Here is a 19,629-nt window from a genome sequence, read left to right as displayed (position 1 = left end):
TCAGTCCAACATACACAAACATGTCTCCCTTAGTTGGCCATAAAACACTGGTTATCAACCTTGGCTAAATATTGGAACAACTCTGGGGGCTTTCAAAAATACTGATATTTGGTATCTATTTGAGAGATTTTCATATAGTTGGGAAATTTAAAAGCTCCCTTAGGTGATTCTTATTTATAGCCAAGGTTGAAAATCACTTCCCTACATAAATATGTAAATTAAAACAACCATTAATTATGGTTCCTCATCAAATTCCCTTCTATTTCACTCTGGTTCTCATGTCCCTCCCCACCAAAAATCCTCTCACAATAAATTGGCACTTCCTCTTCCTTTCCCAAGTTAGACCTTAACCTATTCTGCATTTTGTCCTTCCAGGGCTACCTAACCTTGCTATGCTGACAATCATGCTTCTTAGGACAGTGTATATTAGAGATAATGCTCAATCCAAGTACAGGACTTACTGGCAAGGATTTCTAACCTTGTGGCAGTATGTAGGCAAAACACCTAGATGAAAATGGGGCTGGCTTAAATGGTTAAGCAGCTGTGAAGGCTACCATGTTTCTCTTGATGCAAACAAGCAATGTCTTACCCTTTTTGGCATTGCCCTCTTTGAACCTAATTGATCAAATGTCCATATCTTCCCACAGGAGCAAGCTACATTCGTGCAGATATGCTCTCCAAGTGTCCCAATGATTCTAAACTGAGGAGATTTATAGTTTATTTTGTAGACCCACTTCATTCTTCCCTTCTGCCAAATGCATCTCAACCAATTAATCTCCTTTAACCAACCTTGGCATATATGTATGTTTTTTTTTTCTTTCTTTTTTTTTTCTTGCTTTCTCAAAGCATGGCGAATCTCTAAAGCAGAAAACAGATGATTGTAGCTTTTAAACTGGACTTAGGGGTTACATAAAAAGGGATTTCAACAATAAATTTTTTCCTTTAAGATCTCTTAAAATCTTTGAAGAATAGAGACCTGGATTTTAACTTACTAACTTGAGAGACACTCAAAGATTATATAAAATATTTGAAAAACTATTGTTATGGCTGAATTACCAGAAAACATTTCATTCAGTTCAGTCAGTGTCCTCCTGCATGAATCAGACAACAAACAACCCTGATGGTGATTGGGGTACTAAGTTTGGATCTCAGCAAAATGTAGGCAGCAAAGTCAGTTGTACTACTTTTTGGGGATTAAAATAAATGGTAAATTAATCATGCTTTCCTCCAAGTCTAATATTATTGAATTATTTCATGACAGGGATTATTGCTCACATTATGAGAACCAGAAAAACGAATATTTCTACCTTGTCACTGATGAATAGAACAGAAAGGCCTGTTTTCTCCTGGGACACTAAGAAGGGTTCATCTCTTGAAGGACGCATAGGGAGATAAAGTGAACTTGTTGATACTCGATTATAAGCTTATCTTCTGATGCCGTCTTATCAGATATTTTGATGGCAACTAAGGTGCAGAGTCATTTTCACTGTCATTGTCTAAGTTACTAGGAATATTTTTCTTATGTCGCAAGATAGAGGAAAGATATTTAAGTAGTAGCGAAAAAAGATGTAAAGAACTACATGGATTAACAGTACTCTTTTTCCAAAGATGATGATGATAAGAAGGTGGTGGTAGTGAGGTGTGTGTAAGCTAAGGTCAGTGCAACAGAACGGAAATGTTCAAAGAGAAAAATCACATCCACATTAGATTCTTGTTATTGCTATCTCTTTGAATTATAAAAATAATTTTGATACAGTAAAACCTCATTAATTTATATTTCATGAATCAGTTAATGGGATGAAGTTACCCTTACATTAAGAAAGGGTTTATAAAAGCAATATTAAAAGACACATTTAAACTACTTAAGAAAACCTTTTCAAACATTTCAGAAGCACCTGTTTACTTTCGATTGATGTGCTAACTATGAACTGTTGATGGATTTATTTAAGCCAGAGTTTTAAGCACTTCATTGTGAAATGCAGTGTTGTCCTTTTTGATATTTTCTCTGTATGCTTTAAAATATTCTGTAATTTTTTTCACCAATTCATATAAGTTTTCTCCAAAATAGCATTTTATTGCATATGAACCACACATGTAAGTTTGGGTATAACAGTTTATCTTGTTAGGACTGTGTACTTATGATGTACAACTTATACAAGACATATATTACATATTCACACTTAATTTGTCATTAATCATGGAGAACAGTGACCCTCAACTTAGAGCAATTTTGGCAATGACTGGAGACTTTAATTGTCTTTTACTCAGGAGTTGCTACTGGCATCTGGTAGACAGAGGTCAGAGATATTACTAAACATCCTACAGTGCAAAGGACAATCTCCACAACATAGAAGTTTCTATTAATAGTCCCACTATTGAGAAACCCTGATGTAGCAAGTAAATAAAATCTTAGCGGGGACTTCAGAGATACTTGTTGAATTCCATTATTCATAAAATAAATGAATATTTTAGTCTTTAGTTATTTTTAAATATAGAAAAATGGACAAATTTTTTTTCAGAAAATCAGAAAATAGGGTCCTCGTTGATGGTATAAACAGTGCACTGCAATTTGGCTACTAACATTTTTTAAATCCTCATGTCAAGTTTCTTTAATAGTCTTATGGATACTTTATAATTTTATGTGTCATGTTTATATTTCTAAGTCATCTTCTGAGATCCTAAGGCTGTTCACAGGACTCTGGGAAGATTCATGGAGAGGTTTTTTGTTTTTTTTTTAACAAATGAGATTTCAAGGACACAGAAAATGCTATCCTGGTAGATATTTTATGGCTCTTTCCAACATCTTTTATCAAAATTACCAAGAATATTGTAAAGGAAGTGCCACTTCATAAAATTCACTAAAAATAAAAAAAAATCTTAAAAAAATAAGCAAATACTATTTTTGGCTGTTAAAATAACCTGGGCTTCAGGGAAATGGTGAATTCTTAAGAAACACATTTGACTCTAATAAGATCACGATTAATCAAAATTCAATAACCAAATTCATTCATTTTTAAAAGATGCTTTTTGAAGGAACAACTTATTAAGGATGGGTCATGGAATCTATATATTCATTCCTTTGAATTGACTTCCAGAATCACATTAAATAATGATAGCAGGTGTCTATTTTATTTTGCCTCTGGCTGTTCTCCGTAGAGTTATGATAGATACTTTTTACCATGTTAAAGATACTCTTTACTCCATTTTAAAGGAAATTTTTAAGAAGGAATAGGTGTTTGGTTATCTATTGTTATAATCCTGTGGTATATATTATTAAAACTAATGAGTGATAAAATGATTGATTTTGTATCATTAAACTGTTTTTCTGTTGTCTAATGATGGCTGTGGCTAAGATAGCAAAATACCATTATGTTTTATAAAGATTTTCAATAATAAGTATTGAACCAAAGTATTTCCTAATGAAAGCCCTTGTAATAAGAAATGTAATAAATCAGAATTCCTTTCCCAAAATGTTAACTGAGGTTTTACTGAATCATATTAAAGAGAATGACCAGTTTGGTCTGTGAGTGTCAGGCTGCAAGAGCACCTTTGCATTGAAGACCCCACTGGGTTCGAACAGTAATATACTGTGTAATTGGCAGATAAGGATACAAATGGAGCATTAAAAATATATCACTTTAGAAACTGAAACCAGAGTGTGTGAAATCAGCTCTCAAAGCTAACTGCATGGTTCCTATAGTTAGTCTCCCCAAGCCTATCTTCAACTCCCCTGCAGAATACAAGCAAGGCTGAAACAAACGCTTTGAGATGACCCAATCCTGCATGGTTGTGGCTAAAAGTAGCGACCTGTTCTAAAGGTCTTAAAAAATGGAAATAATTGCATTAGAAATAATTTACTGTACTGGCAATGCTTGATTATGACTGAGAATTGTGAATGATGTACATATTATGGAGAGAAAGGAATGTTAATTGGACTCTTGCCATAAGAATTCAATAAAGTCCTAGTATAATGAGTCATAGATGAGAAGAAAACTCTGGCTTTGTTTAGTTTTCTCTTTCAGTTGGGTATGGCAAATATACTTGAAATGCACTGATAGCTTCTAATGCAGATTTTTTAGATTGTCAGGTGTGGCCCAATTTATAAAAATAGTTTACCATAAATCTTTTTCTCTTCTGTCACAACATGCTTGTTTTCTTTTCCTCTTAAGATGTTAATTTATCATGCAAAGGTTTTTTTTTTTCATTATGTGCATTAATGCTTTTGTTTATACAGGATTTTTTCAAATCAGAAGGACTCCCCGAAGTTCCTAAGTGTAAATCCTTAGCAAATGACATGCCAAGATGATAGCTCCATTCCACACGGGAAGAGGCAAATTCAACCATTTCGTGGGTTTTTAACCAGGGTCCCAGCCTTTGGGTTGTACAGTGTCTCTGATAAATCTCCCTTATGATATCTTCAGATGAACTGTAATGGAACATTTTGTAGAAGAAACTGGCTTCTAACAGTTGAAAAGTGATGCTGGGAATAAATTTGGTTTCCCTGAATAATGTTTCATAAAGCAGTCACAGCTTCTTTACAGCTTTAGAATTGGTACCATTTCTTATCCTTATATTTCAGCATTAACTGCAAAGAAAAAAAAAATCACCATGTTTTAAAAAAAATCTTTAAAAGTGCTAATCAAAGCAAGCTCATAGTGAGCCAATTCAGTCTCAAAACTTACAAAACTTTCTTTTGTGAGTAAAGTGCATATATATTTTTTTTTAAATCAAGCTTTAAAATTTTTTAATGATTGAGACAAAAAGGCATATGTAGTAGGTCCTAGCCTCTATTGCCCCTCAAGCCTTCTTGGGATGATGTAATCTATGTAAGTATCTTTCTAGGAGCTGATGTATAATATAAACTCCAAGTATCAGAACAATGGCTAATTTTCTTTGAAATTACCACCTAAAATAAAGAAGTATTACCTTTTATCTCCACCATATTGGGAGATTATAATACTTAAAATGAGATCCAGTTTCCTGTGGCTCTCACACTGTATTCCTTTCAGTATAAGCTTAAAATTACTTGTGTGGGACCTACATGTTTAAAATTCTTGCTATCCGAAGAGGCCTGTTACTTAGGCAGTTTACCTCATGTGCATGTTTGGAAAATGCCTCTGCACTGGTCATCATGCCTGCAGTTTTCTCTTCCAGTTCTCCCAGCCTCTGTCCTCTCTCATCAAGTGCGATTCGCGCCCGGGTCAGCTCTCCCATGACCCCGCCAGCGGCTCCTTTCATCCCTTCTATGCCCCCCGGGCCCGGAATGTGCTGTGCGAGGCTGCGGGATGCTTTTCCTGCAGAAGCTTCTCCAACTGAGTTGAAACCACAGCAATTTAAAACATGTTGTCAGTAATTCAAATAATTATACTCAAGTTTATCACCAAAACGAAGTACTTACATTAGATATTTCTGTGATACTTCTCATTAAGGGAGACATTACATCCTGTCATAGATAATGTATTTGGAGATGTTAGCTATCACCCAAGAGAAATGCCTAAGAAAGAGACTTTGAGAGCTATTCTTGCCATAGGCTTGTGTGTGTGTGTTCATACAATATGGCATAATTACATCTCTTGATGTTGAATTGGGACACTCACAATATATGTAACCTCATATTTAGCCCTATTATTTTCTGTTCCAATCTCAGGCTTCATTGTTTAAATTTCTGCCCAAATCTTCAACTTTTTCTGTGCCTCTTGCTATCAACCTTGTAGGCCTCAGTTGTTATTTTTAAATTCTTTCTCTGTCTCTCTTTCTCTGTAATTAGAGAATGGAGTATATGCATGATTGACATTAATTTACACATGTTGAAATTTTGTCAATGTGTAAAAAAGACCAAAAAATTTACAAAGCTCAGTTTCATTTCATTTCAATGAAGTAGATTTCTTTTTATTGAACAAACAGCTTTCTTGGTAGAAATTTAGTGAGTATTCCCATGGATATAAAATTAGGAATGAAATCTACTTTTTTAAATATAGGAGCCTTATTAATATATAATTCAGACATTATAGAATGCACCCTTTTAAACTGTTTAGTTCAATTCAGTAGTTTTTAGCATATTCGCAAGTTGAGAAACTATCAGCACTAATTTTTGACCATATTCATACCCCAAAAAGAAATGCCATACTTACTAGTAATCACCCCTTATTGCCTCCATCCTGGTAACTGCTAATCTAATTTGTCTTTATGGATTTGCATATTTGGGACATTTCATGTAAATGGAATCATATAATGTGTGACCTTTTGGACTCCTTTAACTTAGCATGATATTTTCAAGATTCATGCATGCTGTAGCACGTATCAAACTTCATTCCTTTTTATGGTCAAACATTTCCATTGTATGGAGGCATCTAGATATTTTGCATAGTTAAAATTTCAAGAAAAAAGGAGTATTGATCTGCAAGACCAAACAGCAATGAGCTATTCTGGAAAATGTATTCTTTGCTCTGAAAATATTCCCTAGTATCTTTCTACGGCTTTTTGATTATTGTTCATCAAAGTGTCACAGGAATATTTTTGAAGTAATTTATTCTGTAGCATGAATAAGCCTCACATCCTGAATAAAGAATATTTCTCAATGATTAAAGGCAAGCTGATTAAAAAATATTTCCCCCCAATTTCAGTAACTGAATGTCTTCATGCTGACTTGTAACTGTAATGTATATGCAAATGATACATTAATTAGCTTACTCCTTATTTGTATGAATAACATGCAGTATTTTTGTTAAATTGTTTCCTAATATGAAGTGACCAATTTTATATTTGGTTAACAAAAATGATTTTTATGCTATAGAAGGGAAAAAAACCTAATGGAGAAGTTGAAATTGATATCACATATTACATTAAGTTAAGAGAGAGGTGTTTTCTATTTTGTGATCCAGTTTTATAATCAGGAATTTACTTACAGAGCTCTTCCCTGTCAAATGTTTGTCCACTTCCACCGAACAGTCCCTTGAGAAAGCCCCTGTTTTGAGCTTCTGGAGTCTCTATGGGCGTAAACAAATCTCCTAGCATGTCCTGTTCCAAATTCAAACAAGAAAGCATTAGCACCACTAAAAGTAAACAGATAAAAAGATAATACTGTGGTTATGTTAAGAGCATATCTGAAAAGACAATATGCTCCCAGTGATTTTTCCAGTGATTTTTCCTTTGTTCCCAATTCTTACCTCTGGCATTTTCTTTTTCTCTGTTTCCTTACCTTCTCCAGTAACTGATATAAAATTTTTGTTTTTCTATCTTTTCCTCTCCCCTGTGTAATTAGAAAGCTTGGGAAGCTAATAGACTCACCCTAGGATTAATTTCCACCTGATCATTGGCTACAATCTAGACTTCTGATTCTTTTTCAGTTATCATAGCCTCTTTCTTATCCTCATTCCCTTTCCTGAGCTGCACATGGATCAATTTTTTATCAAGTACAAAATTATGAAACGGCCAAAGATAATTTAAATGAGTCAAAATAGGCAGATCTCATGGTGAGATGCAGTGTTCTCAATGTTTGATGTACTTTAAAAGGAGTGAAGAAAGAGCCTGTTAGAAATATGATGCTCAGGCTTTCTTGCACACATAATAAATCAGAATCTACTTAGAGACGCTTTGGTTATTGAGAATTTTAACTCGCTCTCCGGGTTTTTCCAAAACAGACCAAAGTTTGAGGCTTATTGGAACATCAACAAAAGCAAGGAGATCTGTCACCTAATAACATTGTCATGACGGTGCAGCATGATTTCGTTTTCGTTTTCATTTCCCCTCTCCCCTCTACTCTCCAGACCTGTTCTTTTCCCCCTGAATTCTGTTTTTTTGGAAATGGCAGCACCCACTACTTAGTTCTTAAAGAGAGAAACCTGGGAATAATTATTAATTTCTTCCTTTCCCTCACTCCTACATTAACTAACCCTCTAACCCAACTGATTATAACTAATTTATCTATTAAGCCAACTTTCTCCATCCTCACTGTTGACTGCTTTACTTTAAGCCATTGTTATTTTTGGTCTTACTTATTTAAAAAACACGATTGTTCTTCCTACCTTCAATCTTAATTCCTCGAAACCAGTCAACATACTATAACCAGATGCTTTTATTTTGCTTTAATTTGCTTTAAACAAATTTGCTAAACCTCTTCAATGATTTCACTGTCCTTTGAATAAATGCCAGTTTCCTTAAGGCAGTTATAAATTTCTTGAAGATCTGTTCTTTACTGATTCTCCAGCAACATTCTCCATTCTTTGCACTTCCTAACTTTGTACTTTGATGGCAACTTCCTGGACCCCTTGACTCTTGCCTGCTGCTACTTCTGTTGAGAATATTATTACCTTTCCACCTCCAGACATCCTTTCAAATGGCTAACTCCTACTCACTCTTCCAATCCTTCTCTAACAACTCCTTCCTTCTGGTCCATCAGCCCCCTAACAGTCTCCCCAGCACTGGTACAACCTTGTATACTAGCATTTTCCACAGAGTATTGTGTTTTCTATTTACTTATCTCTTTCCACACTAGCAGGTAGGGACTTTCTTGTTTATAATTGTATTCCTAGAGCTTGGACAATTACCAGCATAATAGTAAAGCTCAATATGTGTTTGTTGAGTAATAATAATAGCATTTATTATTTATTTAAAAACCTGCCTATGTCCCAGTCACTCTGCTCAGTACTTTACATGAGTTCTTAATTCTCACAACAATGTTTCAAGATAGAACATACAGGTAGCTTTAGCAAAGTCATACAAGGACAAAATACAACTTAAATAGCTCAGAGCTTTTACTCTTAAACTATTACTATAATGCATTGGTTTTAATTTTCTTCTAAAATGAATGGGTTGAACTTATTAAATCTGTAAGATGTTCTTTTAAAATTTTGTCATCATTTTTACTTAACTAAGTTTAGATATGGTTTTATATTTACTCTGTTACTAAACTCTGCTTCCTGCTGTGATCAAAGACAAATGCCCAATTTTAACTGCAGGATATGTATTTATTTTGTATGGATCGTAATCAAAATTAGGGTTTCTTTACAAAAGTACATGAACTCCCTGAGTTTTTGTGTGTATATAACATATTCCCCCCCTTGAAGGGAGAGTTTATAATCTTGCAGAGAATTCTCCATAGGCAAAAAAATAAAAAACTAAAACAATAACAAATAAATAACAAAAGTTAAGCATTAATATGCATGATCTTCATAACTCTATTTTTTCCTGTTGAGTAATAATAAGAGCTTTTACCTAGAACCACACTAGAGGGGCTTGCCAGGGTCACTTGATGGACATATTCAAAACATATTCTAAGGAAGTCATATTTATTATCTGATCCAATCATATTGTAGCTTTTAGACATCTTGCTAATTCTCTTTCTTTTCACAGCCATGTCCAATGTTTATTCATTAATGTGCCTGACCTACCTGTAGATTATCACACATCTCTTGGCTATATGTTAACCGTTGAATTTCAGTAGGAGAGACGAGGTATAATGCCTGTCCTTCATTGGTAAAGCAAAATGTCCGTGCTATCCTCATGTCTGTCAGTGGCAAATAATTAACATCCAACATTGGGCGAAGACTAGGAAGGCTGAATGGAAAAAAGCAAATTCACATTCCATATTCAACTTGTTAGAACATTTTAATTTCTCTGCATAAAATTTTAATTTCCCTGTAAAAAAGTATAAATCCTTACAAAAACCATTAATTTTTGTGCCACTATTTTATGTGTTTTTTTCCCAATCCTCTTGAAGTCTGAGTGGCACTAGACTTGCACACACAATCATATATACAATCAGGCACAATTCTATCTTTTTCATTATATATACTTAGCATATATCCCTGAAGGATGAATTAAATGCAAGGCCAGCAATCTCAGGATACTTTCTGTAGCATTTCACAGGTTCCTAAAATATGGTTATTGTCTGTGGTTGTGGTTGAACACCATGGTTTGACTGCATGCTGGTCTATTATCTCTTTTTAAGGACAAACTCCCAAGTCTGAGGAGATTATGCATTGATGGATTGTGGAGTGGGTCCACGTCCCTGTGGCATTCACACAGATGGGCAAATTCTGATCTATAATTTATAACTTATTCTCAGTAAGTAAATGTGAAGTATTTACTTCATAATTATGCCTTTAGTGCAGATGCCTTCAGTCAGAGGTAATTTTTATTTTATGTGTAAAGAGGGAGTAAAGGGATGGGGAGCAAACCACTCCATTTCTAGCTATATGCTTATTCTGATGTTGTAGCTAATGATTTTGCTTAAGTATTTATCAGAATGTTCCTTTGGATACTGTTAGTAGAGCCAGTTTTACAAACCACTGAAGAAAACCACTCATAATGCTTTTAAATCACACCTCTCATTTAGCCAAAAGAAGAAAAATAAACTTTTAATTAAATCTCATGCTTTGAAAGACTTTGCCTGATTCTAGTGTGCACAACAATTTTAAATTATCCCAGACCATTAAACCAGCACCTTGAAAACATAGGCAGATTTTTCTTATAAAAGAGTTTGTAACTAACAATCAAAGCTCTAGAACCTAACCATATAAAATAGGACCTAAAACCTGTGCTACTGGAATAAGCTTTTCATGAGATTCTAGCACTGTGCTGTCTAAAAGGGTAACCACTAGTCACATGTGACTACTGAGCAGCTGGCATGTGGCTTGTCTGAATTAAGATGTTCTGTAAGTGTAAATCATATACTAGATTTCAAAGGCTTACTATGAAAAAAAGTATAGGATTTTGAGAGAGTACTGATCGTCATTCCAGTCTTGCTTGAAAATGATGAATTAACTCCTAGACATGCCTTATTTTTGAGGGGAAAAGAGAGTGTATTTTCATGTGTGCATGTGTATCATTCTTCCCTAAACTTGAATTTACTCACTCAAATTTTTTCTTTTAAGGACATTACATTTTTAATGCCACAATTCAGATTTTAGCTTGAAAATGATTACTTACCCTGATTTTGCAAATTTTCAGTGTGTCTTGATGATCTCAATTACTGCCACAAATTTCACTAATGTATTTACATAAATGACTTCCAAAGCTGGATCTGCCTCCCATATTTTTTTAGACCTGAAATTCCCTGCTAAACTTCTGCAGATGGCTTATAAGCACCTCAAATTTCAGTTATAGATTCAACTATCTCATAATTTTCAACTCTGGGGACTTAGTTTGTGACTAGATGATTCAACCCTACACATCCTCTGTTGGAATGTACATGTTCTGTGTACTGTAGAACTTGCATATTTGTCTTATCTCCCAGGATGATACTTAACTGTCTCAGTGATTTTTGGAATTAGGTGAGGTTTTAAAGTAAATAACAGTGACTCACGTATACTATAAAAGTTTGTTGAATTTATAAAATTGTTAGGTAATTATTTTTGTGTTTCACAAATTTTATTGAAACTCACTAAGAGCATAATGATATCTCTCAGCTGATACCTTATTATTAGGTTTGTCAAAAGGTACAGACTTCCACTTATAAGATGAATATGTTCTGAGTTGTAATGTACAGTGTGGTGGCTAGAGTTAACGATACATCACTGTATGCCTGAAAGGTGCTAGGGGAGTAGATATTAACAATTCTCACATAGCACACAAAAAATAGTAACTATGTGAGTGATGTTTGTGTTAATTAACCTTATGTGGTAATCATTTTGTAATATATACATATATCAAATTGTCATATTATACATCTTCGACTTGGACACTGCTATATGTTAATTATATCTCAAGAATACTGTAAAAGAAAATATCTGATGACTTCCAGTACACTATTCAGTGCTGGCCTCAGTTTTTCCTGGACTTGCAACCTCAGGAAAATTTAAACTTTAATTTATTAATATATAGAATTAAAGAATGCAAATAATACTTTATTTTCCTATGTCCCAGAGAAGCTATAAGGATAAAACTCTGTATGTAGAATTCTTATATGGACACAGTCAATGTAGCTGTTCATTTCTTTATAGGTTACTCATTTATATATTTCCAGGGTCTAGCAATGCATCTGGGAAATAATATATGATCAATAAGTGTATGTTGGATGAATATAAGTGACTAGAAAATTTCTCTTTCCTTAGATTCCTTGATGTCAATTAAAAATATTTAATTTACAATGCAAAACATTTTTAGCAATAATAAAAGAAAAAAACCCAAAGCATCCTCAAATTGCTGAACAATAAAAACACCACAAACTATAAAACAATGATCTTAGGTTGCTCTTGATAACATTTTGCACATTACACATGTGCTTTTCAGAACTGTACCTTGCTGGCACTGTTGGTATTATCAGATAACTTATAAAGAAGGCAAGTACCTCATTATCATGATGTGCCCATTGGCACAAAAGCATGCCAAGCAGGCACTGTTACACATGACCACCACATCTGCTTGCAGTATAAAAGATGTCTCAGTGATGTTATGAACATAAAGGCAAGTCTGAGAAGGCAGTGAGAAGACTTTGGCTTGTTTTTCTGAGCAGATTATTGTATACTGATGATCTCCTATTTCTTGGGCTGGAGAGGGGCAGTTCATGACTAGTTTCCGTTTCCCAGGTTTTTCATTTTCATCTATGTTGTTTGGATCCCTCCAAACTTCATATGGCGGTTGCATTAATCCGCCAGTTCGGTCCATGCAGGAGAATGTTAGCACAGCTCCTTTCAATGAGAGGAATGTACCTATAAAAACAATTTCATGTCACTGGCATGTGAGACTCTTTCTAAAACAGCTGTTATTCAACCATAAACAATACATGTTTTATATTATGATAATTTATAGTCATAATGTTACTATCATAAATATAAATCAATAGATTTGTGAGCTCTTCAATTGTAATAACTTGGAATCATAGTGTTAGGCCTAAAGGAGCCTAAGACACCAATCCTCTTATTATATTAATGATAAAATGGAAGCCCAGAAAGACAATGAAACATATACTAAGTCACATAGCAAGTGAGGCTGGACTAGAGCTCAGGTTTTCTGACTCCTAACTCCAGTATTCTTTTACTACACTATGCAGTTCCCTTAAAATTCTTTTTTAAAAAGCAAATTTAAGAAAACTTAAAATTTTTGTTATTGAAATAACTTCAACTGAAAATCATTATATCATTGGACTTCACTTATTTCGTAGATTCTGTCACTAGAAAGTGTTTTTCTTCTTCTGAAATTGAACACTCAATAAAAACTGTGAATAAAATTCACTCCATAAAATTTCAACATCTAGCATCATGCTAGAAATTCTGATTGTATGAAAGAAAACTATCTTTGGCTGTTAGCTAGATAATTCATCTTTATAAGAAAAGTTTACTCACCTGACTTCTCCAAGGCTGAATATCCATGCCAGATTATTACCTTTGGATGATTTTTACCAGTCCTAGAGGACTATAAAATTTAGAAGGACTATACAATTTAAGGATTGATTTATCTTTGCACATTTCCAGATTCCCTCCTAAGAATGCCCCATTCAGTCTTTGTTTCCCCTTTGTCCTTTGATACCACAGAGGGGATGTGAGGGGCTTAACCTGGATTGATATGCCTCAAGAGTGTACATGTGTCAGAAACTTGAAAAGGGAAGGGTGATGTATTAAAATGCATACCATTTAGAAAGTTACTCTATTTAGAAATTAAAATACTTAAAATTTTCAAATTGAAAATAACACAATTTGAGGATTTAATATCTCTGTGTTATTAAATCAACTTTAAAACTAAGCTTATAAAACTAAAAAGGCCTACCAAAAAAACTAAAAAGTCCTACTTTGTTCTGAGGGTACAGATTTAAAAGTACAGCTCTCCCAACCTGCCATGAAGAAAAATTAATGCCCAAAGCTATGAATAATTTAATTACAATTCATCTATTTCATTTTATATAACCGCACTCGCATTACTACCTACCATGGGAAGACATTCTGATTATAAATATCTTAGCATCCTCAATTTAGAGATAGTCTAAGGTGGGTTTAAAGGGTAAGAATTCTCCCTTTTGGAAACCACTTTACTTATATCTTTATCTTACTTTTACTCATATACTGTCAGCTACGTTAGCCAAAATAGTTTCTCAGCTGTGCTAACCAAAATAGCTGTTTTATTTTCTATTTTATAGTAAAAAATGCTTTTATTACATTCTGCTCACTAGGCTTACACAGGGTTTAACTTTCCCCAACAATGTATTATTGATCTTTGTCTTTCTATAGTGTTTCCCAACTTACAAAAAGAAAAACTTAAATTTAAGGGCTTATATAGATAATAAAATCTACATATAGTAAAAAATTGACCACACAAGTAACTAGGTCTTTTCTCTTAAAAGAGGTCTTACTGGCTGTAAACATACCTTACTGTAGCTTTCCAAATCACCAGCCATCCCCACTACAACCTTCATTCATTCAATCAAGAAATGTTTATTGAGGGCTTTAAGTGTGTTCTGGTCTCTGTTTCAAGCACAGGTGATATAACAGTAAATAAAGGAGACAAAGATCCCTGCCTGTATAGAACTTTCTATGTTAGATCTAGACAATACATATAATAAATAAGTAAAACATAGGAGATATTAGGCAGTAATAATTACTAAGGAAAATATAAAGCAGAAAGGGGGGTAGGGATAGAAACACTTGTAAAAAGGTGTAAATTTTAAATAGAGGTGTTAGCTTAAGAATAAATGGTTGTGCCTCTCTTGCTAAGTTGAAGCCCTTACCCCACACCCGTCCTCCACCAGTGTAGATATACTTAGAGATGGGCCTCTAAGGAAGTGATTAACTTTAAATGAGATTGTAAAGTTGGGCCCTGATTTGATAGAATTAGTGTTCTTATAAAAAGGGACACCAGAGGGAAACTCCCCCACCTCCAACCCCCAGAAGAAGGCCATGTAAATATACAGTGAGAAGGTAACTGCCTAAACTCAAGAAGGGAGTTACCACCAGATCCCAACCCTGCTGGCACATTGATGTGGAATTTCTAGTCTCCAGAAGTGTGAGAAAATAAATTTCTGACATTGAGCCTGTGATATTTTGTTATGGCAGCCTAGAGGGGTGGCCTCTTTGGAATCATACTGTGAGAATTAGGGCTCAGGAAACCAGCACTACATACTGATATTCTGGTTAGAAAATTATCCTTCATCTCTGATTCAGAAGGCTCATGTCCTCCATGAAAATCCATGAAAATGGCAACCTAACTTTATTAGATTGCAAGTAGAGCAAAATCTCAAACTCTTTACAGATCTTGACTTAATATAATTTAAAGAAAAATTTAAAATTTATTTTTGCATAGAAGAATTGGGGTGTAGGCCAGAGGTGGGGGGTATGTGAGAGGATTCACCAGAGACAGTGGGGAGCAGATCAGGCAGATCTACTGAAATACACAGCTGAGGGGAGCAGCAGGCAAGACAGGAGAGGTCTGCTGTGCCATATGTGGATTAGCTCCCGGGCCTTGGGTCGAACTCGCCATTGCGCTAAGACATATCCCCTAGGCAACCAATTATATTATAATATAACATAATTGCATTTAACAGGATCACTTTTCTTGCAAGGCACACCCTAAAGGGGGTCAAGGTTGTGAAAAAGGAGAATAGTAAAGAGGTTCGTGCAATAATCCAGATTAGAATTGAATACAGGCTTGTTCCAACCAGGTTCTAAGAGCAGAGGTGGTAAGAAATGGTCAGAATCTGCGTATATCATAAAGACCAAGTAAACAAAATTTGCTGATAAGTTAAACTTAGAATGTAAAAGGAACATGATAGTCATGGTTGATTCCTATATTTTTGACCTGAGAAACTGGAAGGATGAAATTTCCATTAGTTGATGTGGCAAAGACTATGGGAAAAAGGAAAGGAATTTAATAAGCACTCAGATTTGAACTTAGTACCTTTGAGATGCTTATAAGACATTCACTGGATGTCAAAGAACTGGATATCTATGTCAGCAATTTGGGGATAAGAAAAGACCATGGATACAGATATAGATCCTCAGATTATAAGTGGCATTTAGGTCATAAGCCTTGCTGATTTCACTTAGGGCTTGAATATGAATAGAAAACAGAAAAGGCTCAAGGAGTCAGTCTTGGGACATTTTGCTGTTTGAAGTGCAACAAAATAAGGAGGAAACGGTAAAGAGGATCAAAAAGGAATGGGCAGAATGGTAGGAAGAAAACCAGATAAATTAAGTGTTCTGGAAGCCAAGTGAAGCATTTTAAGGTAGGGACAATGGCAAACTGTAAAACATGTTGCTGACCTGTCAAGTAAGATGTGGCGGTGTGAGAATTGACCCCTGGATTTAGCAGTGAGGTCTGTGGTGATCCTTTTTGTTGATTTGTGTGGGAGATAGCATGATTAGAATGGGCTCAAGAGAGAATGAAAGAATAAAATTGGAAATAGTGAGTATATAACAAATGTTTCAAGCAATTTTGTATTAAAGAAAAAAGTGCAATGGACAATTATTGAACAAAAAGAGGGATTTTCTCTTATTTGGATAAATAGCACCATGTTTGTATGCTCATATAATAAAAATATTTATCTAATTATATATAGTATATAAATATAATAACTTAGTTATCTAAAAGAAATAGGAAAAATTGCTCGATTGACTTTCTTGAGTAGGTGAAAGAGGGTAGAATATAGTACACAAGTAGAGAATTTGGTCAAGTTAGACGCTTACACAGTTTAGTCATAATCATGGGAGAAATGTAGACGCCATGGAGGCAGAGGCTGATAGGTTGGTAGATGTGGTGCAGCTGTTGAAATTTGTTTCAGTTTTCTCAGTGAAAAGATACAGTCATTAGCTGAGATTGAAAACAGCAGAAAAAGCATTGGAGGTTGAGGAGAGTGGAGAGAACATGCAATTGTTCAAGGGGGTGGGAAAGAGGAATAGGGAAATAAAGTATAACTACCCAGCAGCACAGGACCCCTTTTGAGGTTTTTGATGATTTATTTTAAAGTGAGTCTATTTAGTGCAATCATGTATTTTTTTCCATTCAAATTCAGTTACACAGGTATAGAAATAAACTGGAATTAAATTTAACCAGAATAAACAGGTGTGATACTCTGATTTATAATAAACATTATATTTGGTCTTTATCTCCATTTCTGGCACAGAGCCCTTTGCATTTCTTTCCTGAGGAGAGGTTCTTAGGTGTCTTTAGTTATGTTAATGAGGTAACTATGGGCATCACCTGAGGATGGACTGGTTGCCATGGGAACCAACGAGTTTAAAGGAGTAACTTTCAGGCCCAACTTCCAGAGAGGGGGTGGGGTGATGTGGGCTGGAGATTGAGCTCTACAGCCAATGACCAATTAAGCATGATGCATATGTAATGACGCCTCCATTAAAAACCCCAAAAGGAGGGTGTTGGAGGGCTTCCTGGTCGGTGGACAGGTGGAGCTGTTGGGACACTGGAGTGCCTGGAGAGGACATGGACTCTGCCCTTCGCATCTCTTCCATCTGGATATTCATCTGTATCCATTGTAATGAGCTGCTAAACTGTAAGTAAACCATTTTCTTGAGTTCTATGCACTGCTCTAGCAAATTGAACCTAAGGAGGAGTTGTGGGAACAGTAGATTTATAACTAATTGGTGAAATGTACTGGTAACAAAGTTGACTTTCAGTTGGCCTCTGAGGGGGGTGTGTGTGTGTGTTTGTGTTTGTTTTGTGGGACTGAACCTTTAAGCTGTGGGTTCTGATGCTCTGTCCCAGTACACAGTTAGAGAACAGTTAACTTGCAAGGACATTCAGCTGGAGTTGCAGAGAATTGCTTGTTGTGTGGAAAATCTGCACACACATTTGGTATCAGAAGTGTGAGTGTGCCAATTGTGTGAAAGTAGATATATACAGAAAGAAGGACTGAATTTTACCCACTAGGTATGAAGATTTTAGGCTTTTTCCATTCTGGCAAGTAAAGTTGCACTGGGTAGATCAGTATCACCTGGGAGTGAATCCTCAGCCGCTACCCAGGGAATGGGCCCAATAATCTGTTGTAACAAAGCCTCCAGGTAATTATGAGTGAGTGGTAGAATGGATAATTTCCAGGTGACTTCCTACTCTAAAGTTCAGTGATTCATTGCACTTTAAATGTCTGTATCATTGGTTAGAATTTGTTGTCGAGACAACCAAGGTAAACTAGTGTGAAAAGTTTCCTTAAAAAAGACAGATGTGCTTTTTTTTTTTTTGTTGAAAAGTTTTTAATTACCAATTAAATCTCATTAGCTATAGTTCTTTTCAGACTTCTATTCATGATTCAATCTGGGTAGGTTGTATGTTCTAGGAATTTATTCCTTCTTGATTGTCCAGTTTGTTGGTGTATTATGGCAGTTTGAAAATATTTTTTATTTCTGTGGTATCAGTTGTAATGTCTTTTATTTCTGATTTTGAGTATGTTGATTTTTTTGAACTATATTCTTACTTGTATTTTTAATAGCAGTTTGTAAGAGATGTAATGCATGAATCTCACAATGTTTGAAATGTATAGATCTTATATTGTAATATTTTAATACAACAGTTTCTCTTCAAGGTTGAGATTTGAGTACAACTTGTATTCTCATTTTAACTAAATGATTGATCGCCAGAGCAAGCCTGCTAACTAGTTTCATATTATATCTGTGAACTAATATGTGGCAGTATATTAACCTATTTTCAGATTTGCATAAATTATTTATCAGTGAGTTGGACTTGAAAGGGGTTGGATGTAGCAAATAAGTGACTTCTGAGTGGGTTTGGAAAATTCTAGAGTGGAGGATGTATTTCTAGGAGATATTTCTGTCAGCATGTAAAAGACAACACAATACTGGAAGAAAAAGAATAGTAAATAAAGGGGAGAAGATCATCTTTGGGATACTTTTGCACTGATTTAATGTTGAGAACATAAAAATATGAAAATAAAAATGTCTGTTTACATAATAAACTGAATTAGTAAATTAAAATATTTTTAATATATAATGGCAGCAAAATCTGTAGAGAATATGTGATAAACCCATTTCCATAGTCTTTACCTGTTAACATTTAAAATTTTTCCCTGCCAGACTTTAACTCAGAAATCATACACACTTACTACTACCTCCAATGCTTTAAAGCTACAAGCCCCAAGTGTAGACAATTGGGCTAATGAGACCTTGCAAACAACTGTACTTGTTCTTTGTTTAGGTTGAGAAATATAGCACCTTGTTGGCAGGTTAGTGGTTGATGGTATTGATAATATTTAATGGAATTAATGTGGAGATGATAGCTTTTTACTTCCTTTTCATTTCCCAAGGTTTCATTAGTATAAACTGTGTGGACGTTTCTCATGTTGACTCTCCCTAAATTTATTAATCTGCATTTGCCTTCTTCCTATCTTACACATAGTCATTTAGGTGTGCCCAGCACCATTCTGGAGGCAGAAACAGATTTCTTGTGAAGCTAATGAAGCTTAAACTTCAGGGCCTTCACTACTGGCATTGACGCCAAGCTCACATATAATGTGTTCATATGTTCATGCTTTTTTATTAAATCTGTGAAACTAAAATATTTTAACTACAGTTAAAACTGCTTTCCTTTTTCACTTTAATTTTTCTCCAGCTAGGTGACATTGTATTGGACAGAAAAAAATTCTGGACAAGGGAAATTGAGATGGGGATCATTTAGTTTGGGTTTAATGAGATCTATAAATAGGTGGTTCTTAGTCACCACCATGTCTAGGTT

At 34.8% G+C, this 19,629-nt stretch overlaps 1 protein-coding gene across 1 annotated transcript in view; it reads right to left on the bottom strand.

Annotated features, from left to right (window-relative positions):
• Positions 1–4,543: 4,543 nt before the first annotated feature.
• The window catches only part of STXBP5L (syntaxin binding protein 5L), a gene marked incomplete at both ends in the record, with an annotated part of 193,095 nt that continues 178,009 nt past the window's right edge, over positions 4,544–19,629 (bottom strand). The window contains 5 exons of the mRNA XM_084232675.1: positions 4,544–4,585; positions 5,092–5,312; positions 6,906–7,017; positions 9,390–9,555; positions 12,290–12,650. Of these exons, the coding sequence (XP_084088801.1) occupies positions 4,544–4,585; positions 5,092–5,312; positions 6,906–7,017; positions 9,390–9,555; positions 12,290–12,650 (902 nt within the window). The remainder of the gene's footprint in view (positions 4,586–5,091; positions 5,313–6,905; positions 7,018–9,389; positions 9,556–12,289; positions 12,651–19,629) is intronic.

Source organism: Talpa europaea (genome assembly GCF_964194135.1).
Source record: "Talpa europaea genome assembly, chromosome: 4".
Taxonomy (NCBI): domain Eukaryota; kingdom Metazoa; phylum Chordata; class Mammalia; order Eulipotyphla; family Talpidae; genus Talpa; species Talpa europaea.
The sequence above is the reverse complement of the archived record's forward strand: the minus strand, read 5'-3'. Positions and strand labels throughout refer to the sequence as shown.